The sequence below is a fragment of the Chrysochloris asiatica genome, unplaced genomic scaffold (assembly GCF_000296735.1).
Source record: "Chrysochloris asiatica unplaced genomic scaffold, ChrAsi1.0 scaffold00010, whole genome shotgun sequence".
In the NCBI taxonomy this organism is placed as follows: Eukaryota; Metazoa; Chordata; class Mammalia; order Afrosoricida; family Chrysochloridae; genus Chrysochloris; species Chrysochloris asiatica.
This window is the reverse complement of record NW_006408528.1, coordinates 37172633-37191749: the sequence shown is the minus strand read 5'-3', so window position 1 is coordinate 37191749 and position 19117 is coordinate 37172633. Positions and strand designations below refer to the sequence as shown.

Genomic DNA, 19117 nt, shown 5'->3' with positions numbered 1-19117 from the left:
AGAAGAGTTGGGGGAATACATCAAGAACATCATACATGAAGAGAGCAAAAAGTCATTAAGAAGACAAGAAAGAAGGAAAAGATCAAAATGGATGTCAGAGGAGACTCTGAAACTTCCTCTCCAGTGTAGAAAAGCTAAAGCAAATAGAAGAATTGAAGAGGTCCAAGAGCTGAACAGAAAATTTCAAAGATCAGGTCAAGAAGACAAAACCAGGTACTATAATAAAATATGCAAAAATTTGGAACTAGAAAACCAAAGGGGAAGAACGCGGTCAGCATTTCTCAAGCTGGGGGAACTGAAGAAAGAATTCAAACCTCGACTTTCGTTATTGAAATATTCTCTGGGAAAATTATTGAATGATGCAGAATGCATCAAGAAAAGATGGAAGGAATACACAGAATCATATATATGTATTTATATTTAATTGTTTCTGAAATTCCACAGAGTGGCAATAACAGTAACATACTGTGCTATGAATGTAACTTTTAATTTGTTTTTGCACAGCACAGTCTTCCTTATTTCACAGTCGCCTCCTAGCTACCCTGTGTAGGGTTTTCAAGGCTGTCCATCTTTACAGGAGCCGAAAGTCTCATCTTTTTCCCATGGAGCGACTATGGTAGATTCTAACTTACTGACTCTGCAGTTAATAGCAGTCCATCTCGTAATCCACTATGCTACCTGGGCTCTTAAAAAACTATAGTTATTGTTTTTAAGAGCTGTCGAATCAGTTCCGACTCTTAGACCCTGGATAGGGATTTCCATGGAGCAGCTGGTGGACTTGAACTGCCGATCTGGTGGTTCTCATTCCAGTGCTGATGTTTATAGCACCTTAATTCACTTTACCACAAATTGCTGTGCCGTAAAAGTAAGGATCTTACCTGATCCCCATGCTCAATGTTTACTTATATAAAGGACATGGGTCCTTTATATAACTTACTTTCCCTGTACCAATCCTATGTTGCTAAAACTCTTAAGTCATTTAGATGGGTTCATGGGGTTGCCCTATTTAAATTTTCAAATGTCCTCATCCTTGAGGCACCTCTTCTCATGAACTTTTTTTATGTCAGTAGTTCTTGGTGATCTGCTACTCTTGGTCACAATTCCTGGGGTTGGTTCAGCTCTGGAGTCATACAGGTACGTGCCATAGGAGTCTTAAAATGTGTGTTATGGGGCAGAAAATGGCATCTTAGAGACACAGTAGACCATTGAAAAGAGTTAAACTATTGATGTTTGTGAGAAATTTAAGCCCCTTTTAAGATGTGAGTAGAAATTAGAATAAAAGGATATCATGAGATAGCACTGGAGATTGGATACAATTGAATGTGTGGAGAAATCCTAGTGAATCAGCCTCTCTTGTGTGGAAGATAAGGTTATAAATGGAGTCCTGGTGTGTGGCGTTGCAGGATAAGCACTGGACCGCAGGGTTGGTGGTTCAAACTCAACAGCCGCTCCTTGGAAACCCTATACAGGGACACTATGAGTTGGAACCGACTTGACAGCCCTTAACAGTTACAGACAACAACAAAAACCATGAGTACAATGTCACAGACCAACCATTTGTGTTATGATCAAGAAAATTGACTAATAATGATAATTGGTTGGAAATATAGGGAAATAGTGTTTTAAAACATTAATAGGGTCTTTGGAAATTTAGCTATAAGTTTTAGAGACTGTGTGTGTGTAATATGAGGTAATTGGCATCAATTACCCCTCCCCCCTGCAAATTGTCTGAATTTCTGATTAATTTCATATGCTGTTGTGGTTAGCAGTCCAGTGTTTATTCTGTAGTGCCATCCCAAGTCTCCTAACTATATATATGGAAAGGTGTATTTAAAAATAGAAAACATAGCCTGACTAGATTATAACTTTAACATTAACTGCAGTAAATGAAACAGGCTAAGAAGATTATAAATGACTATTACATGCTAGATAACTCTGAGAGTTGAAGTAAAAAATTCAGGTCTCTGTACTTAAGGCAAGGAGCATGGTGGCTCAGTGTCCAAGCACTTGGCTGCTGATTTAAAGGTTACCAGTTCAAACTCCGCAGCCTCTCCCCAGGGGAATGTGTTTGTGTAAAGATCTACAGCCTTGGAAACCCCTATGAGGCAGTTGGACTCTGAGCTGTAGGGTCGCTGTAAGTTGGAATCACCTGACAGCAGTGAGTTTGTTTTTTTTGGATCTTCAAGGAAGTTGTGGGTAGTTGTGGTGGTGGTGGTGGTGTGCCATGGAGTTGGCCCGTAGTGATCCTGTACAGGGTTTGTGATGTTGTAAATCTTTACGGGAGCAGATGGCCTCATCTTTCTCCCGTGGAACAGCTGGTAGTTTTGAACTGCTGACCTTGAGGTTAGCAACCCGAGTAGTAATCACTACGCTCCCAGAGCTCCTTCATGGGGGTCGGAGGAGTCAAAATTAATGATATGATTTAAAAATTCCGTGATACAAGTAAGTATGCTCCAGGTGGGGCAGAGAAGGAGGGTTGTATTCTGCCTGGGAGGAGTTCATGGAAGAGGTAACATTTGAGGTAAGTTTAGACAGAGAAGTGAGCTGGGTGTCGGAGGGAAGACATGCGATACAACAGCATTCCAGGGAGAGGAACAAGCTGGGGAAGAAGAGATGTGGTAATGTGAGACAGTGGCACGTGTGTGGGAATCACGGAAAACTCAGTGTTTCTTAAGCTTAAATATTAAAAAGAGGGAATAACATCCCAAATGAGACATGGGACTAGGCTGGCTAGCCGACTGGCTGTGTGCCGTCATAGTAACCGTGTGTATGGTTCCTGAAGCTGTAAATCTTTATGGGTGCAGAAAGCCTCATCTTTCTCTCAGTATCATCTGGTGGACTTGAACTGCTGACCTTACAGTTAGCAGCCCAAAGTGTAACCCACTACACCACCAGCACTGCTGGGATAAAAACTGTACATGGGAAATGTGTGGTAAGTTGGTGAGTTTAGATGTGGACATTACATTTAAGGCATCCAGAGACAATCCAGGTAAAACGTGCCTACTAAGGGTTGAACCTGTACAGTTTGGATTGCTGAAGATTCACATGTGCTCATATTAGTGTCAAAGATACGGCTGGAAGAAGGGAGGTCAAGTGAGAAGAACATAAAGTTTTAGGGGCCAAGTAAGTGCAAGTAGACAACACAGAGTTAGGAGGAGAATGCTAAAAATGCAAGAGCAATTAAGAAAAGAAAAGAAAAAGTCTTCCTTTAATGTTATTTGGAAATTTAAGATAAAGTCATAACTAAACCCAAATTAAATTAATGTTAATTTTAAATGTGTTTATTCAAACTATACCGAAACTCTTCCTAGCTGTTTTTGGTGTGAAATAATGAAGTGTGGTCCCCAGGTAGGAAGTTATGAGGAGTGGGTTATGGGGTCAGATGGAGATCGTGAGGGAAGGTTGGTTAAAGACTGAGTGATGTAGAAGTTGCTGATCAATGTGGCATGTAGTACTATGGGAAAATGTTTGAACAGGACCGGTGAAGTAAAACAGTGTGGAGGATAGATACTACAGGAAACACCGATGGAACTTTCAGGGAAACTATTAAATAATCAAGTTTATGGACTTCGTTTTTCCTTCCTGAGTGTTCATTGATCTGACGGTGTGAGTGGAAATACTGGAAGGTTGATTACTATGTAATGACAAGGTTGCAAGATTGCTGCTTTGGAAAAACGAGAAGTACGTATTAAGAGTAATTTAGAATTGAAAGCAATGTAAGGTTTAAAAATGTGATCTATAAAAACCAGACTGGATCTCTACATCCATCTTTAAGACCAAAAAAATGTAGAGGCTCTTGATTTACATGTCAAATAAATGTATAATTGTATACATTTCTTTGTATACAATAAGAGGAAAATGGGGAAGTTAAAAAAAATGGTGTGGGGAAGGCCTTTCTAACTTGAACAGAAAGTCAGAATTCATAAAGGAAAAGATTAGTCAACTTAATTGCATAAAAATGTAATGCATGAAAAAAAAAAAGAAAAAAAATGTAATGCATGGTCCCAGATGCTGTGAATAAAATTGAAAAACAGCAATTAATTGGGGAGAAATATTTGCAGTAAGTATAAGAGAGTGAGAGTCTTGATGTGGCACTGTCAGATAAAGCACTGGTTTGCTAACCGCATGATTGGCAGTTCAAACCCTTCAGCTGCTTCTTGGAAAGCCCATACAGGATCACTATGAGTGGGAGCTGCTGTATGGCGCTTAGTAACAACAGCGTAAGAGAGTGTCCTACATGTAGTCATGAGAGGGGCTGACTCAGATGATACAGATACCCATCATGAGACTATGGATTGAGGAGGTCAAGGGCCTGAGTCGAGGAAGTCATATCCACATAGACTTCCAAAGTCCCCAGCACTGTGGCAGGTGTTGTGATGAAATGGCAATCAGCGAGATAGTTCTGAATGAAGTGGGGGGCAGTAACCAGATCCATGGATGGTAGTTATTGATAGGAGGGAGTAGATTTACTAGTATATAGTAATGCACTGATCTCAAAGGCTACAGAGTTAGTATAGTGTTGATAAACCTTCCTGAACCTTTCGTCCTTCTGCATATAAACAAATCTCAAGCCTTGAAGAAAAAAATGTGGAGAACGTGTTAAAAGTCCTTTCCTGTGTCATTATACTGGTTTGGATCTTCCAAAGCCTTCAGCCAGAAAATGCCTTGTTATAGCTTCGATTTTTCTTTTCTTTTTACAAGATTACATGTGTTTCATTAGGTCTGTGTAGTCTTTCCGTTTAACTACACTGATTTTATATAGCTGTACTGAACTTAGTTGTTGTTGTTTTTTGATAAAAAATTGCTAGGATGAGGGGGATTTAAGTATAACCTCATTTCTGCAGAAGATGGTTGGTAAACTGAGAATAATTCTCTGGGATACAGATTAAAGCTAAATTTCTCATATAATAAAGCTACAGTGATAAAAAGATGGATGTTGAAGCTAGAGGTTAGTGGTTAGAGGCAGAAGGTAGATTTAAACTATAGAAAGCTTTTTAAAATTGGCCCGACCTAGTAGACCTCATTGGAGTCCTAATGTAATGCTGTGTGGGATAAGCACTGGATCTCAAGGTCAGTTTGAATCGAAAGGTCAGCAGTTAAAACTTCACAGCTGCTCCTCAGAAACCCTATATAGGGTGGCTATGAGTTAGAATGGACTCTATGGCACTCAACAACAACAATATACCTCATTAACTCATATAACCAACATTTATTGAGGGATTACTGTCTCTCGCTAGGTGGTGGTTGTTATGTGCCGTGGAGTCGGTTCCAACTCATAGCAACCCTGTACAGGGTTTCTGAGGCTATAAATCTTTACGGGAGCAGCAAGCCTCATCTTTCTCCCGTGGAACAGCTGGTAGTTTCGAACTGTTGACTGTGAGGTTCACAGCCCGATTCGTAACCACTACGCTACCAGAGCTCCTTACCAAATATAGTGGAGGAAAATATTGCATTATAGTGAAACTTAAGAGTCCTGGTAGAGTAGTAGATTATGAGCTGGGTTGCTAACCACAAGGTTTGAATCTGCTAGTTGCACTGTGAGAGAAAGATGAGGCTTTCTGCTCCCATAAAGATTCACAACCATGGAAACGCTATATAGGTTTACCTATGAGTTGGAACCGACCTGGTGGCACAACCACCAAATACCACCATAGTTATACTTAATGACATGAATACAGGGAAGACATTAAAACAAAACAACTGCATCTAATGAAGTCACCATTGAACAATTAAACAATCACAAAGAGGGGCTGTCTGAACCATTTCAGATTTCCTCGAATCTGGCTAGGTACTACATACTAATAGGCAGGGAGGACTTAACCATATCCCAAGCAGGGATTGCTTAAATCCTCACGAGAGCCCTTTCAGTAGGAATTATTATCCCCATTTTATAGCAGAGGAGATAGAGGTAGAGAGAGTTTATTTTTCCCAAGGTCTTACGACTGTTAAAAATATTGGAGGAGCCCACCTTCAGGTCCAAGACACTGCCTCTGTCACCCTGTGCTGGGGTCTGAAATCTGTGTAAGAGAGAAACTTCAAGGTCGAATGTCATTTTTCTCATGCCATGTGAACTGCACTGTTCTCCCCAGCAATTAGTTTGGCTCCAGCCTCTAGTAGCTTCTGCTTTCTTGTTGTTGTTGTTGTTGTTGTTAAGTGCCGTGGAGTCGGTTCCAACTCATAGCGACCCTGCACAGGGTTTCCGAGGCTGTAAATCTTTACGGGAGCAGAACGCCTCATCTTTTTCCTGCGGATCAGCTGGTAGTTTCGAACTGCTGACCTTACAGTTCCCGATTCGTAACCACTACGCTACCAGAGCTCTTAGCAGATATTAATTCCAGTTTTATAGTGTCCACTGGATAAAATGGTAAGCTTAAAATAAACAATTAGACAAACCCTTATTTTTAACAACAATTTGAGAAGATATTCCTGTGCTAGGTCCATTGTAATTTTAGGGGCTCTGGTAGTGTAGTGGTTACAAGTTGGGCTGGTCACCAGTTCAAAACTACCAGTCGTTCCGTGGGAGAAAGATGAGCCTTTCTGCTCCCTCGGAAACCCTAAGCAGGGTCACTATGAGTCAGAACTGCCTCCATGGCACATAACCACCACCACCGACCCTTCCCTCCGCCCCCCAATTTGTCCTGTACATTTTCTAATATTCCACTTTGATTTCTATAGTACATGTTCTTAAAATTATAAATTTGTTTTACCTTAAAAATCATGAAAAACTGTTGAAGTCTACTTTGAAATCCTGAGCCTGCTTTTATAACATTTTAATGGTACCATGTTTTATGTTGAGTATGTGAACTTATTATTATGAAAGTGTACTTTAATGTTTAAAATCCATTTGGAGATAATTTTAAGACTAGGAAAACAGATTTTAAGTAAGAGAGTCTGGCTAATAGGGCTAGGTGAATTTTACTCAAAATTACATGTTTAGGCCAGTCCTTAGTATTTTAAAGGAAATGGGTTAGATTAACAATATTTTTCCTTCTTTTTTTTCCCCTCTCCCTTTCTTAACCTTCCTTCCACTTTAATCTATTATCTAGTTTCCAGATCAGCACCAGTAATTGTCTTTTAATTAAATTGAACCAGCGCTGCATTTTTGTTGGTAGATGGCATTGTCAGTCCTTTCCTAAAAGGACAAGTAAATCTTCTCGGCTCCGTAACTGGGTGTTGCTGTTCACTTGTGCTGTACTGCGAAGAAGGAGGGGAAATTAAGGGATAAAATAGCGTTTCCTAAAGGAGTTAGGTACTAGATGCCAGTTTTTAGTTAAAGATAATCAAGAAATTGTACTTCAGGTTTATTTTTTTTTAAAAATCTGTAACTGGGATTCTGGTTTAATATTTCATTCTTAAGTGACCAAAATGATTTACTGACTGAGCCATATTTTTCAGGGCTAATGCAATAGAAGCAGCCAAGGGTTGCATGTCTGCTTATTACAGACTGCCACTTTATTACCCAGGCTTCTCATATTATCTGGTGTATTGAGTTCAGATGTTAGCATTTCTTGTGGGAATTTTAATTTGTTGAAAATAAAATCTTCTTGCAGAGCCAAGCTAGTTCTACCTTAAAAAAGAAAACACCCCTCTGCTGAAAAGAAATGGTACTTCCTGCTTTCATAAACAGTCATGTGCATAGTTTAGCAAGGCCTGATGCCTCTGGAGCTTTTTCCCTTTATAGCACCATTGAATCCCAGTCCTAACAGAAGTACTGCGAATCTTGTGGCCTCATTCTGAACAAAAGGGATTAGAGAAGAAAAATTGCTTGATATAAGGCTTAAAAGCCAGGGCAGGCAATCTTGGTTGTGAATCTTTTCTGATTTTTCCAGAAATCCAGCAGAAGATTGAGCTGCTGATGTCAGTTAACTCTGAGAAGTCGTCCTCTTCAGAAAGGTACAGCTCGTGCATGAACATTAATGGTGGAGCATTGCTAAGGAACCAGCCAGGACATTATTATTATTAATTATTATTATTATATAGTCTGGTCAAGTTTGCTACTGCGTATTGTACTGCATGCTGGTCGTTGTGCTGTATTGAAGATGGGTGTTTGGGCAAGCTCTTCTGCTTTAGCAAAAGATAATTGATTTTTTTGAAAAAAATAGTGGCGCCTAATCAGCTGCAGCATGCACAGCATAACCCAGCAAGCCTGCTGCTTCATGTGTGAGGGCTGTGGAGGGCTTTAAACAGTACTAAGCAAAAAACCCACAAAAACACCACCATCCAAAACCCGATTTTAAAAAACCCAGTCACTCTTGCTTTCTTTTAAGAAACGCTGCTATTCAATTTTCTTCCCATATTTTTAGGTTGCTACCAGACAGAATTACCAAGGTTATTTGTAAGATGTAGGTGAGAAATATCTGATAATTGGTTGTAATATTTTCTCATGTGGAAAGGGAGTGCCGTTTGTGTAAATAGCTTAGGAATGGCAAACACACAGATTAGTCACATTCTGAAAGAGAGATATGATGCTTCTTCAAGTCTGTGCTAGGAAATGGAACAGTCACTGCCTGCAGTAATGGTTCATGCCTGCAGGTAAGGACAAAATGACTCACAAGTATTTTTAAAGCAATTATTTTATTTGTCAATCAAATTAATCATACTGGTAAAGAAATACTTTATTAAAATGACTGTTTTTCCTTATAGTACAGGTGAGAGTTTTTGTTTTGTTTTTTTAAAATCTCAAGTCAGAAAAGAGACTCTAGTTGATCCAGTAAATACTGTGCTTACTTCTGTTTATCAAAATTGTGCATAGCACATAATATTTTAGAATTGAGGTTCTTGAGCAAACAGTTGATTTTTTTTTCTTTCCCTTTGCTAATTAACAGTTTATATCTAATGATATTTTTTATTTGTGGTGTGTGTTGATTTCTGTTTTATGGTGTTTGCGGGATTATCTTTTTATCATAGATGTAATATTTAAGAATATTATTATGGAGAAATAAATTAGTAGTCTAAAAAGAGTGATAATAGGAAAAATATTTTTTTGATGTGAGGCAAAGTGCCTAGAATGGTTAAATGGATTTCATTAAAGTACACTAGTGTATGGAGGACATGCTCTGATGGCAAAATGATCATGCTAAATCCATTTCTTAGTATGATTGCAGGGAAGGCGTCTAACTTATTAGAACGTTACAAATAAGATGCTACTGCTTTCCTTAAACATGAAACAGCAACATTTAGGAAGGCTTGTGGGTGTTTTTATTTTTTATTTTTATGATAGCTTCTAACTTCTGGTTTGTGGCTACTCACATGATTTAAGCTTTCTGTTTGCTGAGATGAAAACCCATCTTCAGCCTTGTGCATGTTCAGTCAGTAAAATGGTGGTGACAGGAAGGGGGGAGCAGGGTGGTGGGTTAAATAGTGACTAGTCCAGATGTTCAGGTTAGAGGGTGGTTACTAGGAAGAGCATGCTTAATCACATGGCATCATGATGTGGTCTTTTGCAGTAGCATGAATTCTCTATAAATAACCAGGATTCAACAGAATAAATGACTATGACAGAAAAACAAGATAGAAAATGGGTGAAGTTTTTCTGATTAAATTACTTTCTTATAAGGAAAAATATTCTAAAATGGTTTGGTGACTACTTACTTATTTTATCTAGGCTTTTGAGGTTAGCTGAAGGCAAGGGAGGCTGTATGTGGCCATGATGTGAAAGTTTGGAAGTCAGCCACTTAGGCTCACAATACCTTACACAGTTTTGCCATTGCTTGCTTGTTTTGTTTATTATTATTTGGGGGCGAGGGATGCTTAGACATATATTTGACAGTTATAATAATGCTGGTCAGGGATGACTAAAGAAGCTTATAGGTCAGCCAACACATTGTAAGTGTACAAATTGTTTCAGTATTATTAACACTTTAAAATGAGAAAATACATTTTTTTAAATCTTATTAAAAGTAAGGCAAAATGAACAGTGAGTTAGCTTCTTTGTCATTTGGTAGAAGTAGAAAAATAAGAATCTGAAGTTACAAAAATCATAACCTAGTGCATTGTTAATATCTTGCGTGGGAATTGAATACCATACTTTATCATGCAGTATTTATTACCAAAAGGAAATAGTTTATCATTGTTTTCTTCAAGTCATGGTTCTTTACTCACCTGCAGTTTTGAAGTATTTTTATTTTTTTTTTAAAGTTAGCAATTTGAGGCATGGACCAAAAGAGCAGTGGAATTTACATGCACTGTGTTACTAATCTGGTCTCTGTTGACTTACAAGAGAGAATCAGCTACATACTTGGTTGTAAGAACCCAAAAGTTCGCATTCACTAGAATGGATTCTGTTTCTGCAGAATCATCTTGATAGTTGAAGAAGCAGAGTGGAGGGAAACAACATTTCTAAATTAAAAGCAGGATAAACAATCCATGATGAGCTACTCATAATTTTCCCATCACATATTTTTTAGCTTGTTTAAAGGGAATCAGTAGTCTTGCTTGAATTATTTGTTCATAGAATTTTTTTAAATGGGAAAAGCTAAAAAAAAAAATTTTTTTTTGTGTGTGGGGGTTTTTTGTTTGCTTTGGTGTAGATTGTTAAGAGGTCTTCTCCGCTGAAAAATACCAATGAGAAGAAATTGTGTAAAGGTTGTTTTGGAGTTGTCAGGAGTCCGAGTTGCACAGTGGTTAGGCCTTAGCTCTTAATGGAAAGATGGCTGCTTTGAACCCACCAGCTGTTCCAGGAAAGACAGGTGTGGCAGGATGCTTTTGTAAAGATGTGTAGCCTTGGAAACGCTGTGTATGAGGCAGTTTCTACGTTGTCACATAGCTCTTTATAAAAGAGTTGAATCGACAACAGCATTGGGTTTGGTTTTGAGTTTTGGGGCGTTATATTTGAAAATTACCTTAAAAGATTTAAATTATTTTGAAATTTAAAATTTTATTTTTATCTTTAACAAAATAGTGGAAGTTCATAGAATATGGAGAGACTAGAGTTACTTATGTTCAGAATAGTTGAAGAAAGAAAATCAGTGCGATTAAAGTTATACTTTATTTTTTAGTTTTGTATTTTGGAGAGGGAGAAAAAATTCAGCCTTACTTATTTTTTGTTCGCATTTTAAAATTAAGGGGTCGGAACTGACTAGATAGCACGGCACTTAACAACAACAAATAGGTTTGTATTTTCTTGGTCAACACGGACTAGATGCTAAAAGGATTATTTTTAGTTTTATGTGTGTGTGTTTGACATCATTTATTGTTAAAAGAGATCCTCATACTTGTAATCCAATAGATAAGAATTAGTAGCTTAGATTATTAGCATCGCAAATAGTACATATTTGAATTCCTATGTTACTGGCTGCCTTGTTCAGGAGAAGGAAGAGAAGGAGAAAGTATCATAGGAATATGTATACTGTGGCCTATATTCATTCCACCAATGTTTAATAAACAGTACTGGTGGAGAGGAGAGCATATCTTGACCTTTGTTGTTGTTGTTGTTGTTGTTGTTATGTGCCGTGGAGTCGGTTCCAACTCATAGTGACCCTGTACAGGGTTTCAGAGGCTGTAAGTCTTTACGGGAGCAGAAAGCCTCATCTTTCTCCCACGGAACAGCTGGTAGTTTCGAACTGCTGACCTTGTGGTATGCAGCCTGATTCATAACCACTAGGCTACCTGAGCTCCTTATCTTGACCTTTACTATCTTATATTTAAATAAAAACAAAACAAAACAACACAAAATAGCCTACTGCCTTCTAATCGATTCTAACTGATAGTGACCCTGTGTTGCTGTTGTTAGGAGCCTTCGAGTGATTTCTGATTCATGGTGAATCCTATGCAGGGTGTCCAAGGAGCAGCTGGCAGGTTTGAACTGCTGACCTTGTAGTTCGCAGTCTAGTATTTGTCCTACAGCACCATATCAGGACAGAGTAAAACTGCCCATGTGCAGACTGATGCATCTTTCTCTCATGACATAGCTGGTGTGTTTGAGCCACAGGCCTTTTGTTTAGCACATGAGTGCTTTAACCACTGTGCCACCAATTCTCCCATTTACATCACTGACCCCAGGTGGAGAAACATGATACAGATGGTAAGTTTGTTTCTTCTTCAATATTAGAGCATTTAAAATAGAAGGCTTCAAACAGTACAAGTGAAAGTGGAATTAAAAGAGAATGAAAGTTTTCTATAAACTTTTTGAAATCCCCTTGCACATAAAGAACATGTATATGTGTGAGTGTGTTCAATTTCTTATTTCTAACCACCATCAGTGAAAGGAGCTCTGGTAGCGTAGTGGTTACGAATTGGGCTGCGAACCGCAAGGTCAGCAGTTTGAAACTACCAGCTGTTCCACGGGAGAAAGATGAGACTTTCTGCTCCTGTAAAGATTTACAGCCTCGGAAACCCTGTACAGGGTCGCTATGAGTCGGAACCGACTCCATGGCACATAACAACAACAACCATCAGTGAAGAGAAAAAGAGCATATGATAATAATGTGTGGTTACAAATACAAAAAGAAAAGCCTGGAAGAATATGGAGAATGGAAGGGACCAGAAGAAGTAAGAGGTGAGGGAAGGAGGCAAGCAAATGATGTCTAGTGGGAAAGAAGAAGCCAGGTGTGTGCTGTGCACTCTTCTCCTGAGTATTTCCTCCTCCTCCTCATCTGTGTTCTGAGCAAGTGTAATCATGGGGCTGGGACAAGCAGCCTGCCAGTTTGGGCTTTGTTTTTCTACTTGCAGAACACTGCATTTGAGATGGGTTTTTTTCTGAATAGTGTGATGAGAGGACAGAGTAGCTAGTTTGTGTTTTCTACCCTCCACTCAATTTGTATGCTGTTTTGTTTTTATATAATGTTCAGTAATTTTTTATTGACCATTACATTTGCATACAGGAAAGTGCACGATAGGCAAACTGAATAATTTTTGTACTTTTCTGTCGCCAACACTCAGATTAAAAACTAGAAGCAGTTCTGGCACTCATTCTCAATCACTAGCAGCACCCCCAGCCAAGGCAATTGTGATCATATTTCTAACATTAGATGAGTTGTATATGTTTCCCCTCTCCCCTTGGTTGTAGCTTCATTAAGGTATAATTTATACAAAGTTAACTACACATATGTAAGGAGTAAAATCTGATGGCTTTGACATACATGAATGCCTATGAAAACACCACTAAAATCAAGATAATAAACATATTCATTTGCCTCCAAAAGTTTTTCTTAGTAACCTCTCTTAGTCCTACTTACCCCAGGCAAAATCCAATTGGATTTCTATGACCGAAAATTAGTTTGTATTTTACAATTTATAAATGAAATCCTACGGTATTGGCTGGACTTCTCTTGCTCAGCATTATTTTGAAATGCATCTATGTTGTTCTGTGTCTGAGTATCACTTACCTTTTTATTAGTGATTAGCATTCAGTTGTTTGATAATTATGAATTACCACATAGAAGTAAAATTTTGATGAAAATAATTTAAAAATGGTTGCAGTAGTACATTGATAGGAAGCTGCCAGAAATTCAAGGTGGATTCAGATGAGAATGTGGAACGAGGGACATCATTGCTGCTTTCAGATGGATCTTGGCTGAAAGCAGAGAATACCAATAGGATGCTTGTTTTCTTTTTGTTTGTTAGTTTGTTTTTTGACTATACAGAGGCATTTGACTGTGTGGATCATAACAAATTATGGAGACCATTGTGAAGAATGGGAATTCCGAAACACTTAATTGTGATCATGTGAAACCTGTACCAAGAGACAGTTGTGGAACAGAAAAAGGGTCACTCAATGATTTAAAATCAGTAAAGATGTGTGCCAAGGTTGTATTCTTGTTTGTTTGTTTTAAAGGTTTTGATTGTGGATTGAGTGAAAGTTTACAGGGCAGTTTTACATTCAACAAATCATACATCTTTTTTCATTACAATGATTATAATCCCCTCCAGGTACCATCAGTTAACAGTATTTCTTTCTATTCACTTTAGCTTTTTTTTTTTAAACAACAACCACCACCATTCAGGCATATATAATAATTTATACTTCCAAAGGACACATTCTACAAGTCTGCTCCTGGCCATGAGCTCTTAGTCTCTCTCTTCCCATGCATCTAGAGTCCTCAGCTGTTCCCCCTCTCCATGACCCCATCTCTGGCGTTGCTGCTTCTCTGGATAAGGTCCCACATTCTGCTTGTGCTCTTCTCCCTTGATGGTCCTACGGTCCTCTGTTTCAGGACTGTAAGATTAACCACTCCTTTGTTTCTGTTAAAAAACTTCTACCTTTACACTTGTGACAGTTGCAATTAGTCATGATAACAATTATTCACTATTGAATCATACGAATCTTATCCCCATCTCTTTTCACCCGACCCATCTAGACAAGATGAAAACTATGTTCCCTTACACACTCTTTTATTAAACTCCCTCTTGAAACCTTGTAAGCCAGTCACTTCATGCCTTTATTGTCCCCGCATTTTAGGTAGCAAATGTCTAAGTTGCCCTATCTACCCTGCGTACAGAGGGGATAGTGTTGATACTTGATTTGAAGACGCCTTCCCTCTCTTTTGGTCTTTAGAGTTACTACCTACATGAGTACAGGTCAGGATCATCAAATTGTAGCAATTCACCCTTGTTTACTTTATCCAAAAAATACAAAAAAATTTTTTGTGTGTGCTCTTCCTCTAGTAGCGTTCTGATTATCAAACCATCAAGGCTAGGTCAAATGAGTACTGTCTGCAAGTTTGGGTATTCTTGGGCATCTCCCCTCACTTCATATCAGCAGGATGCTTCACTCTCAGCTCTAGCCCTTTGTGGCTATGTCCTTGTCCATGGGCTCAAGTTTCCCCAGGTCTCACCGCACTTTGGGCCAACTAGCCCTTTCTCTTCTCTCTCTCATCTCCAGGTCAACGAGAGTCAATGGACTGTGGTTGAACTCAGCCCATTTCTTCATTGCTGTCTTTCTCCCTCTTCCACTCACCAGTAGACCAATGTGGTCACCAGCAAGCTTACACGCCTGTTGTGTGTTCCCTTTGAGTTTCAGTCTTAGAGGGGAGTTTGTCCTGAAGGAACTGAATTGCTTGCCTTGATGGCTTCCTGGCGAACAGCTTGCTTATTCTTGTAGGTAGCCAGTCCTGCTAACATTTTTGTTTTGGGTTTTTCTTGATCTTTCTTTGAAGATGTATCTACTGTTCCTAGGCTGGTCTACTTGTCCTTGCTAGTGGGAATGTCCCACCTCAGAGAGTTCTGGATGGGACTCAGGATTCCGCCTATGGGACTCAGGATTCTACCTAAGGTCCTATACTCTGCAAAGGCTTTGCAAGAGGCCTGTTTCACTGGGTAAGTTTATGTATTACAATCAGTTACAGGCTGAAGATAGGCTTACAAGTTTTCTGTAATCATGTTTCCCAAGATTCCTTTCTATCCCACTCAAGTGTCTATTTTACAATAATTGGCAGTGAAACCAATATTTATAAGACAGTCAAGTATTTTAGTATTATTTCCCATATTCAAACTATGGCTAGATCCTTGTATCACAGAGCCCTGTTGTTCCAAGGTTGAGCATGCATCAGTATTTACCTCTGTCCCACTTAGGCCATGCAAACCTGTCTCAGTGTTCCCCTATCTATCTTGTTCTTCCGCCTCCTCCCTCTTCTTGTATTGCCCTCCCCAACATCTGTACTAGACCTCCCATCCCAACCCCACTGTTGTAGTTACCTTATATTCCATTAACTCTTTCCTCAATTTAAGACAGTCTATTTTATCCTGTAATTTACCTGACCTTCTCACCACCTGGATCTCTCTGTTCCTCTGTGTTTACCTTCTTTCACATTGTAATTGTTTTGATCATAGACTGACTTCCCAGATCCTCTGTTCTCATAATTTTATTCTGTTCTTGACTCTTCCATTTGTTGAATGAGTTCAGGGTGATGTTGCCACGTACGTCATTCTCTGGTTGTTGTGTGTTCTTGTTGGTTCTCCGTCCACAGAACTTCTTTAGGATGTTTTTCATCACAGGGTTGGCTTTGGCAAAATCCCTTAGCTTCCATTATCCTGGAATGTTTTGATTGACAGCTTTGCTGGGTAGAGGATTCTTGGTTGGCAGTTTTTTTCTTTCAGGGTTTTATATATGTCTCCCCATTGCCTTCTTGCCTGCATGGTTTCTGTTGAGAGATCTGAGCTTAATCTGATTTGCTTGACTTTGTATGTTACATTTCTCTCTTCCCTAGCTGATTTCAGGATTCTGTCCTTATCTTTGAATTTGGAGACCTTGATTATGATATGTCTTGGTGATTGCCTTTTAGGGTCTGTTCTTCCTGGGATTCGTTTAGCTTCTTGAATGCTTATCTTTTTGCTTTTTAGGATGCTAGGGAAGTTTTCTTCCAGAAGCTCTTCAACTGTCTCGTCTGTGACTTGTGTGATTCTTTCTGTTCCAGAATGCTGATAATTCTTAAGTTAATCTTCTTTAGGTTGTCCAATATGAATCTTATGCCTTCTTCAGATTTTTAAATCCTTTTTTTTTTGCTTGCTTTTCTATCTTAGTAATGTTGAGAGATTTATCTTCTAGCTCACTAGTTCTGACTTCTATCTCTTCAGTTATACTCCTTTGCCCTTTCATTGTCTTGTGCATTTCTGATATTCTTTTATTAATTGTTTGGACCTCTTTTGGTAGGTTTTGAATTATTTCCAATGCTGTATCTTATCTTATTTGATTGTTCCTGTAGCACTTTACTGACTTCTCCCTTATTTTTCTCAACTCCATTATATAGTGTTTTGATACATTTTATAATCATTCTTCTGAATTCTTTCTCAGGCATTTCCAAAGCCTTCCCATCTTCCAGTATGGAGTGTAGGCCTACTTCGAGCTCATTTGCCTCAGTCACTTTATCTCATTTCTGAACATGTGCTGATATGGTCTTCTATTTCTGCTTTTTGGGCATATTCAGCAGTTCTGTAGCCTTATTACTTAGATGGGTGTGTATTTTGGTATTTTTTTATGCTTTCTGATTGCCTCCAAGTAGATGTGATCAGTAGATGGGCTTCCCTTTTCACTCTTCTTCCTGAGATATTTCAAGATGCCACTGTTGGACGTTTTGACGTAACTCAGGATTTAATTTTCAGCCTATTTCTTTTTTAGTCAGCCTGCCCCACTCCACTGCCCTGTTCAGGACTTTGTCTTAGGGATAAGCAGGTCAGGGCCAGCTGTGGCCATTTTGTGCTGCTGTTTGATTTTAAGTGGAAACTGTCACTTTAAATTTCGAGGCGATCTGTGCGCATGCGTAGTGGAACCCTCGGGGATGGGGATGGGTGTCCACTTGATCAGACAACCCCTCTAGTCACCAGAATGGAGGTGCACAGCCAGCGAGAGACCAACGAATGGATACACAAAAAGAAGAATCTCCACACCTTTTTCTCCATGGTTCTGTCAGGTGTCCATGGCTGCTGTGAGTCTTCCCCGGCTTGCTCTCTCCCAAGATGGTGGCTCCGGGAGCAGCTGAGTGTTTTGAATTAGAAAGCAATGTATTTCTTGTTTCTTCCACTAATTCCCCTTAGCTGTAAGCCTTCTGAATATTCCTTGATATGTGATTCAGAGTTCTGGCACCATCCCCTGAGCCTGCTTCGTCTGGTATTCTTTGTGGTGCTGATAGAGCTCCTCACTGCACTTCTACCCTATCCGTCATCTTGTTTGTTTTCCCAAGGTTGTATTTTTTCACTGTACTTTTTGGCCTTTATGCAGAGCAAATAATCTGAGCAACTTTACTGTGTGAAGAAGAATGTGGCATCAGGGTTAGAGAAAGACTAAATTAACAGCCTGCAGATGACCCAACCTTGCCTGCTGAAACCAAAGAGAGTTGACAAATTTATTGGTGGAACCCAAAGAACACAGCCTTTTGTGTAGACTACATCTCAATGTTAAGAAAGCAGAATTCCTCGTAATTGGACCAATAAAATAGCATCATGATAAGCAAAGAAAAGATTGAAGTCGTCAAGGATTTCATTTTACTTGGATCCATAATCAGCACCTGTAAAAGCAGCAATAATGAAATCAAATGATGTATTGCATTGGGCAGATTTCCTGTAAAGGATTACTTGCAACTGTTCAAAAGAAAAGGAAAACAAAAAAGTGTTAAAAAACAAAGATGTTATTTTGCAGACTAAGATGCATCTAACCTAAGTCATGGTGTTTTCATTCGCCTCACATGCATGCAAAAATTGGAGAACAAATAAGGAAAACCAAAGAAGAATTGATGCTTTTAAGTTAGGGTGTTGACAAAGAATATTAAAATACCATATGCTGCTAAAAGAAGGAACAGGTCTGTATTGGAAGCAGTACACCTACAATACTCCTTAGAAACAAGGATGGCAAGACTTTGTCTACTTTGGGTGTATTATTAGGAGAAACCAATACCTGGAGAAGGATGTCATACTTGGAAAAGTAGAGGGTCAGCAAAAAAGGAGAAACCTTTGTCAATCCATCGAGACGATGGATTGACAAAGCAGCTGCAACAGTGGGCCCCAAGACAAGCAATGATTGTGCGTGTGGTGCAGGACTGGTTTTGTTTTATTGTACATAGGGTTGCTGTGAGTGGGAACTGACTCAGTGACACCTAACAGCATCAGTAACAACAGTATTCCACTGTATGGATATACCACAGTTTATTTGCCCCATCACCTTTTGATGCACATTTGGGATTGGTTCTAGCTTACAGTTATTACAGTTAAGGACATTTCATATGTATGTAAGCCTTTGTGTAGACATTTGTTTTCATTTATCTTGGGTAAATATCTAGGAATGGAAAGGTTGAATTGCATGGTAGGTACAAGTATATGTTTAACTTTGGAATAAACTGACAAACTGGTTTTCTAAAGCAGTTGTACCATTTTAGATAGTTCCTAGCAGTGTATAAGAGTTCTGGTTGCTCCACATCCTTTTTAATACTAGGCAAAGTCAGTCTTTCTCATTGTAATCATTTTAATGAGTTTGTATTGGCATGTCCCTGTGGCTTTAATTTACATTTTTCATATGGCTAATGATGTTTCATGTGCTTGTTTGCTACCATATACCTTCTTTCAGATTTTTCCCCCCTATTTACAAAACTTGGACTGTTTTGTTGTCTGATCATTGAGTTGTAGTGGAGGGTTACTTTTATGCTCCAGTGTCAGATCTGGTGTGACTTTTCCTTCCATTAATCCAGCGCCC

At 39.0% G+C, this 19117-nt stretch overlaps 1 protein-coding gene across 2 annotated transcripts in view; it reads left to right on the top strand.

The window, feature by feature from the left end:
• Positions 1 to 19117, top strand: part of SRPK2 (SRSF protein kinase 2) — a 304605-nt gene that overhangs the window by 127668 nt on the left and 157820 nt on the right. Inside the window, exon 1 of one of the 2 annotated variants that reach the window (XM_006834378.1) lies at positions 7622 to 7893. The exons of the other annotated variant lie outside the window; for it this stretch is intronic. Within the exon in view, the coding sequence (XP_006834441.1) occupies positions 7856 to 7893 (38 nt within the window). The 5' untranslated portion in view covers positions 7622 to 7855. Of the gene's footprint in view, positions 1 to 7621; positions 7894 to 19117 lie in introns of those variants that run through there. 2 annotated transcript variants of the gene reach the window in all.